The following is a 15,823-nucleotide window of genomic DNA, read 5'->3' on the forward strand; positions in this document are numbered from 1 at the left end:
TCGATGGATACATGGATAAAGCCAAGTATGGTACCTATTTAAGATAGAGTTTTATTTGGGAGAGACAAATAATATCATTTGCACCAAAATGGATGGAGCTTTGTGAAAATCATCTTCTTAAACATAAAACCTCCAACTCAGAAAGGCAAATAGTTCAAGCATCCCTACAGATGGTGTCTGGTCTTTGAAAAAGACATGAAAGGAGAAGGTGGACAATTTAGGGGGGCAGAGAGGGAACAGAAGGAGCAGTGGGAGAGGTAAGGGTGATCAAGAAACATTGTGTCTGTGGAAATGTTACAATGAGACTCTTACTGTTTAGAAAGTAAAGAAGAAGAGATATCCTTTTCAAATGAGAAATCAGAGCCCAGTAGCTGAAGTTACTTTTTAGGTAACATGTAATTGATTACAATCCGTCAGTCTCCCCTTAACAATTTACAGAAGTAAATCTGGATTGTGAACAGAACCTTTCCTTCTACAAGAAATTCCTGGTTTCATTTTCATGCTTCATTAATTTATTGGACACTCGTGCACACTCACATGCATGCAAGCCTCTAGTTTTCGTCTCTGTGGACTATTGCTTTAAGCTGACTCCTCCCACATGCCATTGTTTAACTTTCCAGGAGATATTTAAGGAGCTGTAACAATTTCGCTGGCTTTTATCCTGTGCAAAAAGAAGACCCAAGACCTGCTTGGTTACATGAGTAACAAGCGATGGATTCCATATCTCTGCGTGTAGCACTAAATGATGGTAACTTCATTCCTGTACTGGGGTTTGGAACCACTGTGCCTGAGAAGGTAACAATTGGGTCTTGGGCTTAAGGGTTTATAGGAGATCAAGGATGTGCTTTCAGATCTGCTCCTGTTTGCCTCAGGGTCTGCAGATTAGAGCTCTTCATGTGTAATAGAGGAGTCAGACTTGTTATTGTCCCTTGGAGATTTATCATGTGGACAATGTTGTTTATTCTGGGCTCTGCTTCTCTTTTAGTTTCAGCCTGTTTGGCAGTAAATGAAAAGTAATCAGTGCTACTGCTTTGCTCTGAGTTTTGTTACAAAATGATTAGCCACATGGATTATTTCTGCAATTCAGATAACTACTCCTCTCAGGTAGACGTGAGCCGGAGAGAAATATTTGTGGTAGAATTTACTGAGTTGTGGTCTATGTCAAATGAGCAGTTGGGGAGCAGGGGTTAAATCCACAGCACAAATTCCAGACCTATATTGAAATAGGATTTCTTTCCTACTTTCGCTTCACAAACATTTACCTAAAAAGAAAATAGAACACTATTTTTGAGGTGAACTCTACTTTAACAAGGCGACTCTTAAACCCTTGCTGCATGTTCCTATTCATGACATTTGAATCAAAACACAACAGGAGGTTCTGGGAAACATTTTCCATTCTGATCTAGTCCTCAGTGAGTGGCAACGACTAGCACTTTAAGCTTGAGTCACGATTTTCTCTTGCAGAAGACAGGATCATAGAGACACTTTGACCTCTTTTGATAGGAATTTTTACTTCATAGCATACATACTTGAAAGAGAGGTAAGGAGGAAAGATATCACAGCAGCTGTAGTCTCAATACATCTGTAGGGCTCAGAACAATTTAGAGAAGGGCAGGGCTGGGCTCAAGAGAGGCCACAGGGAAAACTGTTTAAATTGGAACTCAGTGTTTGAGCTCAGTGGTTAAGAGGAGTGCCTCCTCTTGCAGAGGAACTGGGTTCAAGCCCCGGCACCCTCATGGTGGCTCACAACTGTCTGTAACTCGGGGCCCAGGAGATCGAACATTCTCTTCTTGTCTCTGCTGGCAGCAGACAACGAGGGATACACAGATAGACATGCATGCAGGCAAAACACGTGAGAGAAAATAATTTTAAAAAAAAGAATGGAAAACTGTGAATTATACTGTTTTAGGTAGATTGAATACACCAGAGAAAACAATTCCTGAAAAGTTTTGTAGGGTTTTTGATGAACTGACTTTGGTTGGTTCCCGGGATCACATGGCAGAAAGAGAGAACTGCCACTCAAAGGTCTCCCTCAGACCTCCAGATGTACAACACACACACACACACACACACACACACACACACACACACACGAACACATGCATGAACGCACACTCATATGCATGCACAAATAATAAAAATATTAGAAAAATTCTATAATTCATTTTATTCGTTTTTTATTTTTTTCCATCTTTATTAACTTGGGTATTTCTTATTTATATTTCGATAGTTATTCCCTTTCCCAGTTTCCGGGTCAACATCCCCCTCACCCCTCCGGGTCCCCTTCTCTATGGGTATTCCCCTCCCCATCCTCCATTTTATTCTTATTATCTTCTTTGCTGTTAAGATGAATCAGATCCATGCTGTATTGAAAACAGACTCATTTTGGTTATATTTTTCACAAGTGGAATTTCTTAACATTATGGAATGTAAATTATGTATAGAGAATAATAGCTGAAGTACTGAATTTTTACTTTGAGCTGAAAACAACAATTAACAACAACAAAGAGTGATGGTGACGGTAAAGCTGCCACATAAAACCCAAGGGTATTAGAGGCAATTTTATCCAGGAGAGGTAATGTGAGCTTCATCCCTAAGACTGATTTCTCTTACAACAGAGCCAGAACAAATATTTATGGGAATAGATATTTCCATGTGACATTTGCTAGCTTATGTAAACCTTCTTAGTAATTTACAGCATTATCATTTAATTTTATTTGCATTAAATGCAACATTTCGAGTTCCATTGAGTTTTGAAGTAGCATCAGACTTGCTCATATTTTCAAAGATTTAATTTCGGTGTGTGAATGTATGTGTCTCTGTGTGAGTATGGACATATGGCCCTGAGGCCAGAAGAAGGTGTGTAGGGAAGCCAGGCTCTGGGGTTGATGAGATGCAGCTTCACTTTTTGTGAATTGTACAAATGCAGGTCAAATTAACACATGACATAGCCTCCATCTGTATCCAGCTATTCCTGTATTGCTAAGCTGCTCAGTCAATAAATAAAGCCAGAGCAGTCAAGTTTACACATAACTCAGTTTTTAGGCTCCCCTAACAGTGATCTAATGCAAAAGATTCAGTGGAAATGACTTCTAACCACACTTCCTCTTGCAACCAATGATCAAAACGCACCTTGGTGCATCATTCAGCAAAACAAGATGCTTTTTTTTTTTTTTAAAATTAGTTCCTGTTTATGCCAGTCACTCATGAGATATGTTTTCAACAGAATGTAATCTCAAGATATTGAAGAATGTTGTTAGCTCCCCGCCCCCCTTTCTGATCCTGAATCAATAGACAGAGGACTCTGACCATGACTCAAAGGTTTGAGCTTTCTGAGCAAAGGAACATTTTGTTAAGCATTGTTATAGAATTGACTTCAGTGCAGGACCATTTTATGAGCAGCCATGGCTATTTTATTGTCCTCTTACAACTTATTCTACATAAGAGAGTCTTGGGCTAGAATGCAACGCATTGACATGCAGTGCCATTGGCCACTTGTTCGTATCAATGTAGATGTAATTAGAGAATGATCTTTATATGTCTTGTAGAATTGAAAATAATTACTCCTGGGAAAACACACACACACACACACACACACACACACACACACACACACAGAGAGAGAGACAGAGAGAGAGAGAGAGAGAGCTATAAGATGCTATATAACCTTTGTAACTTCATTGAAAATCATCTAAAATTTCTTACAGATATAAAATAGTTTCTTATTTTTCTTTACAATAGCTCTGTGTGTATGTGTGTGTATATGTGTGTATGTATGTGTGTGTATATATGTGTATGTGTATATAATTATGTGTGTGTATATATATGTATGTATATATAAGTGTGTGTATGTGTGAATGTATATGTGTGTATGTATGTGTGTATGCATGTGTGTGTATGTGTGTGCACACATGCACATGCATGTGGATGTATGCATGAGGAGGCCAGAGATCGACCTTAAGTGCTGTTCTCCTGATGTTATTCACCTTGCTGTTTATTTGGGGCAGAATCCTTCACAGGCCCAGAACTCACCAGGCAGGGTAAATTGGCCTGATAGATCTGCCTGCCTCTGCTTCTTCAATGCCTGGATCAAAAGCATGCACAGCTACACCCATTGTTTTTACATGAATTCCGGGGGTCCACCTCAGGGTCTCATCTTGTGCAGCAAGCATTTTACTGGCTGAACCGTTTGCCTAGTCCTAAAAAACATTTTAAAGCATATATTTAAACATGGGCTATTAAAAGCAAGAAGAAGACACAGACAAATATAGGTATGGGCTTTTCATGGAAAAAATCACCCATTATCATTTTTTCCTTTTATTGGATATTTTCTTTATTTACATTTCAAATGGTATCCCTTTTCCTGATTTCCCCCCCTGCAAACCCCTAGCCCATTCCTCCTCCCCCTGCTTCTATGAGGGTGCTTTCCCATGCATCCACCTACTCCCTCCTTCCTCTCTGCCCTGGCATGTCCCTACACTGAGGCATCAAGCCTTCACAGGAGCAAGGGCATCTCCTCCCATGATGCTTGACAATGCTATATATGTGGCTGGAGCTATGGGTCCATCCCTGTGTACACTTTTGTTGGTGGTTTAGTCCCTGAGAGTTCTGGGGTGTCTGGTTGGTTGATATTATTGTTCTTTCTATGGGGTTGCAAACCCCTTTGGCTCCTTCAGTCATTTCTCCACTGGGGACCATGTTCTCAGTCCAATTGTTAACTGCAAGCATCTGCCTCTGTATTGGTCAGGCTCTGGCCAATCCTCTCAGGTGACAGCTATATCAAGCTGCTGTCAACAAGCACATCTTGGCATCAGTAATAGTGACAGGGTTTGGTGTCTGTATATGAGATGGATCTCCAGGTGTGGCAGTCTCTGGATAGCCTTTCCTTCAGTCTATGCTCCACATTTTGTCTCTGTATTTCCTCCTGTATTTTGTTTTCCCTTCTAAGAAGGACTGAAGCATCCACACTTTGGTCTTCCTTCTTTTTGAGCTTCCATGTGGTCTGTGGATTGTGTAATAGCTGTATATACTATTTAACTGAAGTTATTATCTTCAGAGAGTTAATACAAAATGAGTTCACAGAGTGGTTCATGAATATGGCAGAGTCACAGTTGGTAAGGTGAATCTAGTTCACAGGAATCCATCAAACAGGACATCTTTACTGTATACAAAGGTAACAGTCTTATTTGAGATGCCTAGAAAATACATGGGAAAGGAAACAGTGTCTTCTTCAAGGTCATATACATGTCTGGACTTAATCCAATTTTATTGTTATTTTAACATAATATAGCTGAATATGCCACCATAGCATATGTTGCTAACTGATATGGTATTCTTGGTTTTCAGCTGGTAAGAGGCTGATTCCTGGATGAGAGGCACCTTTCTCTTCCTGTATTCCATTTCCATAAGTTGTCCTATATTTCTATACTGCCTCAATTGAGTCTGTGATTCCTTTAATCAAAGGACTGCATCAGGAGATACTACTCAGGACTGACAATGTCAGTACTGCAGTGATTGACTGAGCATGTTTGTGGGGAATGCTTACCTCTAGGACTGATTGGAAGAGACCCAGGGAAGTTGTACTGAGCTTGTCTCTACACATACATAACAACCCCAAGACAGAAGAAGTTGATTCACTGGAGAAACATTGATTGTATTTGAAATATCTTTCATTACATAGATACTATTTTTGGTTGCTCTTTTAGGTTGCTAAGGATGAAGTTATCAAGGCTACTAAAATAGCTATAGATAATGGATTCCGCCATTTTGACTCTGCTTATTTGTACGAAGTAGAAGAGGAAGTGGGCCAGGCCATTAGAAGCAAGATTGAAGACGGCACTGTGAAGAGAGAAGATATATTCTATACTTCAAAGGTATTTTGTATATGGGATGCTTGTGGACTATTTAATGTGATAGAACTATAGGGATAATATGTGTTTGGATCAATACCTGTTTCTTACATCATTTTTAAATACTACAAGGTTTAGTCATGCACTGTCTTAGTTAGGGTTTTACTACAGATACCATGACCAAGGCAACTCTTATAAGGACAACATTTAATTGGGGCTGGCTTATAGGGTCAGGGTTTCAGTCCTTTATCATCAAGGTAGGAACATGGCAGCATCCAGGCAGGCGTGGAGCTGATAGTTCTACATCTTCATCTGAAGGCTGCTAGCAGAACACTGACTTCCAGGCAGCTAGGATGAGGGTCTTAAGCCCACTCCCACAGTGACAACCCTACTTCAAGAGGGCCACACCTTCTAATAGTGCCACTTCCTGATTTGAGCATATATAAACCATCCCACACACACATTCATGCATTCAAGCTAGGATCAAAAATAGATAAATACCTCTTTGTTACCTCTGTGGAGTCAGAATGTGTGACTTTCATGTAAATATACTGTTCGGAGTCTCAGGTCAAAGCAGAGTGGCCCATCATGAAATGTACAGTCAGACCGAACTCAACCATGACCCAATGGTGACCACTACTGAGGAACTGAAGGAGAATTTGAGAAGCAACAGTAGCAGGGGACTGTAGGTTATAATGTTCCTGGGTGACTTTACATGGCATTCTGGGGAACTTCTTTCAAGTTAATTCAGGGAGAGAAACAACGAAAAGCAGAATCTTTCTCATCACTATCACCAGACTTGCTCAGAAGACAAGGTCCAGTGGATAAATGTGGGTATTTGCACCATGCCCCTGAGCACACTGAGTTTCATCACTGAGGAGGGGAAAAGGAGGGAATGTCTTGCCTGAGGCATTTCTTAGGCAGGCAGAGGCACTCCCCCCCAGGAAAATAAAAAAAAAGAAGTTCTGTGGGGATAGAGTTCACACAGCAGGCTAGTACATAAAAATCTATTGTGTGCAGGCTACAGGAGCCATACTTCGAATCTTAAAGGGAATAAGAGACAGATTATTCTGGAGCCATTTGGAGTAACCATGTCTTAGGAACTTAGATGTAGGTTACCCCAAATTCTATGTTCCAACATAATGGTAGTTTTGTGAAAGTTTTATATTTTCACAGAACAAAGAAACTCATAATGCACATTTAAAACACATTGATGGGTACGTCAGAGAGACAGGTACAGTGAGATGGGCGTGTTGTCTGTGGACCCAAGATGCAATTGATGACATTCTTAAATTTCAGATTGGTGGAAGCTAGTAGTTCCCTTAAGTTAATATATTCTCAAAGGATTTTTTTTTTAATCTATTAGTCACAAGATGCTAGTTCACACAGAGATGATAAGGAATGGCTGTTTCAGAGGGCTCGACTAGATAAGATAATTAACCTTTGGACATGTGACATTCCAACCTCTCCACAACGCTGAAGTTCTAAACAGTTAAGCACTCTGTAAGAGTTTCTGTTCACAAAAAGGATAGATGAAGTATACACAGTTAAGTCCAGCACACACTCACACGGCCCCAAGATGGTTCTCTACAACTTTCAGTTATGTATTGTGAATGAATAATTCCTCTTCCCTGTGTATTCGAATGTTTGAGTGACTAAGACCAAGCTGTGCCTTACTTTGAAAACTGAGCCTTATTATTAGAGAAAACAACTCTCTCTTAAACGTTCCATTCCATGTTTAATAGATATGTGACAGTAACCTAAAATGTCATAGTGACATAGCATTGGACTACACACTCAGGGAAGTTGACATGTGAAAAACCTAAGGAAAAGGAAGGAAAGCAGGGAGGCTGTTTTTAGGTGTGGATAAAAGTGTCTCCACATTCGATAAAGTAACCCAACCAAAGTAGATGCGTTCTGAGGTTAAAGCATCATTCTTTAACTTTGCAGCTTTGGAGCACTTTCCATAGACCAGAGCTGGTCCGAACTTGCTTGGAAAAGACACTGAAAAGCACTCAACTGGACTATGTGGATCTTTATATTATTCATTTCCCAATGGCTTTGCAGGTGAGCAATTGCTATGCTTAAAATTTTCTCAGTAGTGATGCTGCTACAACCAACAGTTATCGGACAATTCGAGATTCATCTTCTTGAGTAAATATATGGATAATCATTGTTCCAGTGAAAATTAGAAACAGTAATCCCTAAGTCCCATTTCCTAATGTTATTTTTGAAGCCTCAAAACCATACTTTCTGCTTGTGAAAGAAAATAATTTAGCTGGCGTCTGCATTAGAAACCTGGAAAAAACCCAATAGCTACATTCAAGGCATACTTCTGGTCTTGGTCCCTATTTTGTCTCTCTCTCTCTTTGTGTGTGTGTGTGTGTGTGTGTGTGTATTTTTCTGTGGGTGTTCATGTATATGAAGGTGCACATGTGTGTGTGTGTGTGTATTTTTCTGTGGGTGTTCATGTATATGAAGGTGCACATGTGTGTGTGTGTGACTGCACATTGCTTGTGTGTGCTAATGGATATAAAAGACAGAACACAGCCACTAATGTTCTTTAGATGCTGTCCAAAGATTATTTGAGACAAGGTCTTTTACTGGTCTAGAATTCTGAATAGGGTAGACTGCCCAGTAATCCACCTGTCTCTACCTTTTTACCTTTTTGAGTTTAAACTCAGGTCATTAGGCTTTCAATTCAAATGCTTTACCCTCTGGGCCATCTCCTCAGTCCGCCTTAGTCTTTGGAAGGTGTGTACATGCATTGTGGAGATTAATCAAACTGCCATACATAGGCTTCATACTGAGATGACATCATCTCTCATAACTGCGCTCTAAGAGCAGATCTGGTGTTACACACCCTGGGTGTCCTCATTAGTTTTAGCTGTCATTTTTGACAGCGCCCAAAGTCATCTGAGGGAGTCTCAGTTGCTCAGCTCATATTTGCCAAAGGCCATGTCTTTGAGAAATGATCTTGATTATGGGTTGATGGGAGAGGGCCCACCCCACTGTGGGAAGTGCCGTCTCTCTGCAGGCGGTCCTGGCCTGTATAAGGAAGTTAGCTTAAGACTGAGGAAGGGAGCAAACCTGTAGGCAGTGTACCACCATTTTTAATGCTTCAGTGTTTTTGTTTTTGTTGTTTTTGAATCCTGGTCCTGCCTTCCTTCAATGATGGGTCGTGATCTAGAAGTGTAAGACGTTAAGTAAACCCTTTCCTCTCCAGTTGTTTTCAGTCATGGTGTTTTTCTCAGAAACAGAAAGAAAACTAGAACATCTGGTTCTCATATTACCAGCCCTTGGAGATTTGGCGAATAGTATTCCTTTGGATAGCTTTGTGGTAGGGCTTTGTAGATGGCACTTAGCCCAAAATAACTGTGTCATGCAGAATTCTTGCTATAAAATTACCAAAACTTTAAGCTAGTTTGTACAGTGGAAGTGATTATGTTATATAACCAGGAAGTCCAAGCCATGGCAACTACGTTTAAAGGCATGAAGTAGCCTCATCTTCAGAAATATTTCTCCATCTTGTAGCTCTACACCATGTTTATTTAATATGGGGCTATCATTTGCTATTGGTAGAAAATATGGGCTTGTGGCAATTCAAGAGTCATGGTTAGTAGAACTTAAGAGCTATTCTGGTTTTCTTAATAGCCACATTAATCCTGATATAATCTCTCTCTCTCTCTCTCTCTCTCTCTCTCTCTCTCTCTCTCTCTCTCTCTCACACACACACACACACACACACACACACACACACACACACACAGACATGATAAGGAACTGTCATGAACATAGTACATTATCACATGATATATGGTCTATGTAATTATCTGATTTACCAAAAATATAGAGACATTTTTTATAGGGAAGTATAGGGGCTGAAATAATGACAAAAATCACACAAGACACCATCAGACAGGGGAAAAAAGCATTTCTAATTATATGGAAAATATAAAAGATTAGAGGAGGCCAATCTTTAAAGAGTGGTCTCTTGTCACTCCAAATGTAAAGTAGCTAAAATAATGTCCTACTCACTCAAGAAGGCTTTATTGTCCAGACTTTGAAGGACTTGGCAGTGTGGCTAAGTATAGTAACCTGACTTCAGAGAGGTCTCTAAAATGAATGATTCTATTCCAGCCTGGAGATACATTTTTCCCACGAGATGAGCATGGAAAACTGTTGTTTGAAACAGTGGATATCTGTGACACATGGGAGGTGAGTCCTTGGAAGAAAGAGCACAGAAGGGGACACTGGGAGAGAGGATCAGGTATGATGTCCACCTGTAAGAGCACAATGTACCTTGCTTGATCTAGAACTGTATAATTTCCACAAGTGGTGCTGTGGGGATGCTAGAGGAATTTGTGGTTGGAAAGTACTAGGGGAGGAGAACTGAGGTTAGGAGTGTCTTTCCAAGCACATGTTGTAATGTCAGCTATTTCTTAAGGACTCAGGCCTTCGTTTTTTGTTTGTTCGTTTGTTTGTTTTCTATTCCTCTGCCCTTTCTTTTCTCCACCAATTCTTTTCCTCTAGACAGTCAGAGCCAGCGGCTCCCTCAGCATTGCTCGTAAACTCTCTTAACACTACTTCTTGGAACAACTGCACAACTTATCCTCCACCCTCTCTTTCTCTACAGGCCATGGAGAAGTGTAAAGATGCAGGATTGGCCAAGTCCATTGGGGTATCCAACTTTAACCACAGGCAGCTGGAGAGGATCCTGAACAAGCCGGGGCTCAAATACAAGCCTGTGTGCAACCAGGTGAGCCATTTCCACCTCTTGGCCTTTCATTCCTAATTTTTTTCTTCCTGTACCACTGACTTGTTGCCTAGTCCTGTTCATTTCGCTTTCCTAGGATGGAAATTCTAAGAGTGGAGTCTCTTAGAGGACATAAAAATCTCTTCATTACAACTCTGTGTGAGAAAGCCAGTGGGCTTAGGGATACCACCTGGCCAACTGGTTATAAGAAGGAGAAGAGGGAAATGCTGTCAAGGGCAGGAGGCAGCAGTTATAGTGTGACTTCTGAGAGCAAGTTGCTTTTCTTCCCCGTCTATGAGATTAGATTGGAGGAAGAAAGGTGCTGTGGAGGGAACTGTGTTCAGGGGGAGTGGCCCTGGAAACACAGTGTGGGCAGTAAATAGTGATAAAGTCCAAGGAAAGATCAAAGGCACAGCCATGCGTGTTAGATGGCTGCACCCTTGGTCCTGACACATTCAACTTCAGTTGGATTAACCAAAGTCATAGGTAGAGGGAAATTAACTGGTAGCTATCAGACTCATCTGAATTTGTGAGATATCTTATCTGGTTATGATGAAACCGTATCGGGGGATTTTGTGCAAAGCACTTTGAGTTGATTCCTTTCTGCTTTCTAACAGCAAATCAACTGTTTAAACACACACATGCACACACACAGACACACACACACACACAGACACAGACACACACAGAGACACACAGACACAGACACAAAGACACACACACACACACACAGCACACACACAAGCACACACAGACACACACAGACACAGACACAAACACACACACACAGACACAGACACACAGACATACACACACACACAGACACACACACACACACACAGACACAGACACACACAGACACACACAGACACACACACACACACACACACACACACACACACACACACACACACACACACACACACAGACACAAACACACACACACACACACAAACACACACACACACACACACACACACACACACACACACACACACACACAGACACACAAACACAGACACACACAGACACAGACACACACACAGACACACACACACACACACAGACACACACAGACACACACAGACATAGACACAAAGACACACACAGAGACACACACAGACACAGACACACACACACACACACACACACACACACACACACACACACACACACACACAGACCAGCACATATCTGGAAGTTTGTAAGAATTGGTTGGTTCTCTCTTTCCACCATGTGGGTCACAGGAGTTGAAATCAGCACTTGATGGCAAGTGCTTTAATCTGCCATTGCACCAGCTCCTTTTATTTTTCTTACATGATATTTTGCTATATATAATTTTTTTTTACATGTAAGATCCAACTCACTTCTATATAAGCTAATGTAAACATTAGTAGTTTGCCTTTGAATACTGGTGTTCTGACTAAAGCGCCAAACTAAAGGTGAGCAAAGGGATTTGTGTACTCTCTTTTCTCCTCTTTGTGGCTGACTTATGGACTTCTTATATTGATGTGGGTGCTATCACTTTGGTCTTCACACGTGCTATTATGGGCCTTTGGCCGAAGTGTTGCCTCTACTGTGGTATACTATACAAGTTTGCAAGAATATTTTCCTTGTTCCCACCCTGGAATATGCCAAGCCTAAACAAATTAAGTTTAGTTCAGTAATTTTCTAGATTTAACTCTCAACAGGCTTAGAGGCGTTGGTATTTAAATTTCTGACAAGATCTGTGATGATATTGACTAGTAAATGATTACTTAGAATCTAAGTAATGGTCCACAGAATTGTTTCTTCTCAGGTAAATATTTAAAAACAAAACTTTTTACAAGAAAGACACATTAAATTCATTTTGTTAAAGTGATTGCTACTTAATGTTTTTTTTTTTACTTCAAATTTCATATTTTGCTTTTCAAGAATTCGAGTTCTTTCATTTTGGTGTTTCCATTTCGTATTAATACAAAGCTTCGTGTAATCTGACTGTCTTTTGTCAGGTGGAATGTCACCTTTATCTCAACCAGAGCAAAATGCTGGACTATTGTAAGTCAAAAGACATCATTCTGGTTTCCTACTGCACGCTGGGAAGTTCACGAGACAAAATATGGTCAGTACCAAACATCATTGCTGAAACTATGTTTAGTTCCATAGCACTGTCTAGATTGAACTCCCAATGGACTTAGGGGGATTGGTATTTCTGAGAAGATCTGAGATGATATTAACTCTCCCTGCAAAGGGGAGGGCAAAGAACAGTTGTCTATCTATGGTCTGGTTACCTGTTTTTGTAAGTCTCCTAACATAAAGGTAATTTGCATTTCAGGCGTTCAGCATTTTCTTTTAACCTTCCCTTCCAGGGTGGACCAGAAAAGTCCAGTTCTCCTAGATGATCCAGTTCTTTGTGCCATAGCAAAGAAGTACAAGCAAACCCCAGCCCTAGTTGCCCTTCGCTACCAGCTGCAGCGTGGGGTTGTGCCCCTGGCCAGGAGTTTCAACGCAAAGCGGATCAAAGAGCTAACACAGGTGATGACTGGGCTGTTGGCCTTGAAGTGCTTGTGAAATATCTCGTCTTAGGGTTACTATTGCTGTCATGAAACATCACGACTAAACACAATGTATGGAGGAGAGGGCTTGTCTTACACGTTCACAACACAGGTCACCATCAAAGGAAGTCAGGATAGGAACTCACTCAGGGCAACAATTGAGGCAGGGGCCATGGCAGGGACACTGTTTACTGGATTGTTCCTAAAGACTTCCTCAGCCTGCTTTCTTATAGAACTCAGGACTACCAGCCCAGAGATGGCAATACCCACAATGGGCTAGGCTCAATCACTACTTAAGAAGCTATATCTGGATCTTATGGTGGTATTTTCCTCAAGTGAAGTTCCCACTTTTCTAGCTTGTGTCAAGTTTGACATTAAGACAAGCTAACACATATCCTTAACATGGGTCCTCCATGATCTCTCAGACTATTTCTGTGCTTTTTCAGGAGTCAGTTTCCCTTCCCACCATGGATTCCAGGATTGCATTTGGGTCTTGCTAAACCATTTTGCTGGCCTGGGCTGACCTTTGGCATGTCTTTTCTGTTCACTCTTACATTTGGAAGAGAGTGAGGCTTCTTTATTGACTGGTCTGTTGTCAGTGCTGCCTAAGTTTTCTTTCATATAGTTTTTTCTTTACTCTTTAGCTAACTAGCTTAGGCTGCATCTTGTTACACAGCACAGTTGTTGTGGAGTGGGCTATTCTAAAGATGGCTGCTATTTCTTCTCTCTCTGTCTCTCTGTCTCTCTGTCTCTCTCTGTCTCTCTGTCTCTCTGTCTCTCTGTCTCTCTGTCTCTCTGTCTCTCTGTCTCTCTGTCTCTCTCTCTCTCTCTCTCTCTCTCTCTCTCTCTTTCTGTTGTGTATGGACATGGTATGGTATATATCATAGATGTCGGACAACCTTGGGTGTTAGTTTTCACTTTTCACCTTGTTTGATACAGAGTCCCTCTTGCGCATGGCTGACATTGGGTTAATTTAATGTCATAATTTGGTTTCTGTTGCTGGCATAATACCATGACCAAAAGCAACTTGGGAGCAGAAAGGGTTTATTTGGCTTACACTTTAAAAGCACAGCGCGTCTTATCCTTAATAGTTTTCTCAGCTGCTCAGATACTGAATTCCAACATACTTTATAGGAATACTGTAGATCCATAAGATCATTAGTCTGAATATGTTGGGTGCTAGTGGTGATAATATTCATGTTTAATCTCCCTAATTTAGATAAGAATTTTGAGGCCAATTCCTATGCTCTTTGCTGATGACTTCATTAGTATTTGACAATTTATAAATTAAGCTACATAAACCTAATTTTCTCATTGTATTACTAATGGGATATAGGAGTCTCTGCCCATACATTGTACTAAAATTCAGTTTTAAATTTTTTTCTGGTATTCTAAGTTCATTATCTCTCTTTCTTCTCTAGGTTTCCTTTGGCTTGTAGTCTCGTGTGGTTTCAATCTCTTACATAAGAACCTGAGTTTCTGTTTTTTCCACCTGTTATCCTTTAATAATTTGGATGCTTGTTTGGTATCTTCAAGATATTTGGAATGTGCCTCCTATGTTTTCAATATCGCCACTGCAACACTCTGTTGAATTCACTTGGATTTTCCAGACTAGCAATATGTAATATAAAAATAATAAAATTTCTACTTTTGTGGTAGGTTTTTGAATTCCAGTTGGCTTCAGAGGACATGAAAGTCCTGGATGGCTTGAACAGAAATTTAAGATACAACAATGGAGAATAGTGAGTAACTTTGATCATTGCACTACTTCAATTTGCTTTTTGAGTAGGATTGTCACATGTTAAAATAGTCAATATTTGTAAGACAGAGACTAGTATGAGTTGGGAAGGAGCTGCTCTGGGTGTTCTTACCAATTATCTCCAGAGCTCTATTCAATGGTGGAACTAGGGTTAGCTTTTCCACAGTTTCGTGTCACTGAACTTCTGGATGATACAATGCCCTCATTGAAACCAGCCCCTGTATAGGTTTCTGCCTTTTACAATGATGTCACAAGACATATACATTATCATACGGAAAAATGAAATGTTTCTAAAAGTCAGCTAATGACAGTTGCTTCTGAATATCTCATGAGTTTTCCTGTTAACTGGATTGAAGGGTTGCTTTCAATGCTATTGTCCTGGTTAGACTCTCTTATCTAGTTCATATGGAATTGGTAATTACACCTTGAAAATTGATGTTTTTAATAGATTTGGGCCTCTCAATTCCTTTGGCTTCACATTTGTTTGGTCCTCAAAGCTACATTTGTATGAAAACCAGCCAATCTTTGTGAGGTGAATAGAAACCATTGTTTTACATTTCAGACAGACGGAGAGCTCAGTGCACAGAACAGAGGAATCTTAGATTAGTGAGATAAGAAATCAAAGGGAGATCTTGAAGAGATTGTCACTGTTGGAAAAATCTGAAGCCAACAGATGGTTTCTAGTCTCCTTCCTGTCGTAAGGTTGTAGGAACTGAGCAAACACATACCCTATCAAAGAGAGTAGGCAGGGACAATTCTTCTGCTCATGGGAATTTAAATTCACAATTGAAATGATAGAATGTACATGAAGTGAGAATAGCCTGATGGAAAATTATATGTGCTTAAAAATACTGCTATTTTTAATTTATATTAATACAGCATTAATAATCTTTTGATTTGTACAGAGGGCAGATAAGAGATAAGT

The 15,823-nt window shown here is 40.3% G+C and overlaps 1 protein-coding gene across 1 annotated transcript; it reads left to right on the forward strand.

The window, feature by feature from the left end:
• The first annotated feature begins 637 nt into the window (after positions 1-637).
• On the forward strand, positions 638-14,900 carry LOC116883694 (3-alpha-hydroxysteroid dehydrogenase). Its single transcript, XM_032884907.1, has 8 exons — positions 638-795; positions 5,706-5,873; positions 7,800-7,916; positions 9,990-10,067; positions 10,486-10,608; positions 12,597-12,706; positions 12,954-13,119; positions 14,799-14,900. The coding sequence occupies exons 1-8, from the start codon at positions 712-714 to the stop codon at positions 14,880-14,882; spliced, it is 930 nt and encodes a 309-aa protein (XP_032740798.1). The 5' UTR covers positions 638-711; the 3' UTR covers positions 14,883-14,900.
• Positions 14,901-15,823: the final 923 nt, after the last annotated feature.

This window comes from Rattus rattus, chromosome 14 (assembly GCF_011064425.1).
Source record: "Rattus rattus isolate New Zealand chromosome 14, Rrattus_CSIRO_v1, whole genome shotgun sequence".
Taxonomy (NCBI): Eukaryota; Metazoa; Chordata; class Mammalia; order Rodentia; family Muridae; genus Rattus; species Rattus rattus.

Coding starts and splice junctions, on each gene's coding strand:
- LOC116883694 (XM_032884907.1), top strand. CDS start 712: ATGGATTCCATATCTCTGCGTGTAGCACTAAATGATGGTAACTTCATT. Junction 12,707..12,953: donor AGTTCACGAGACAAAATATG/GTCAGTACCAAA, acceptor CTTCCCTTCCAG/GGTGGACCAGAAAAGTCCAG. Junction 13,120..14,798: donor GGATCAAAGAGCTAACACAG/GTGATGACTGGG, acceptor CTTTTGTGGTAG/GTTTTTGAATTCCAGTTGGC.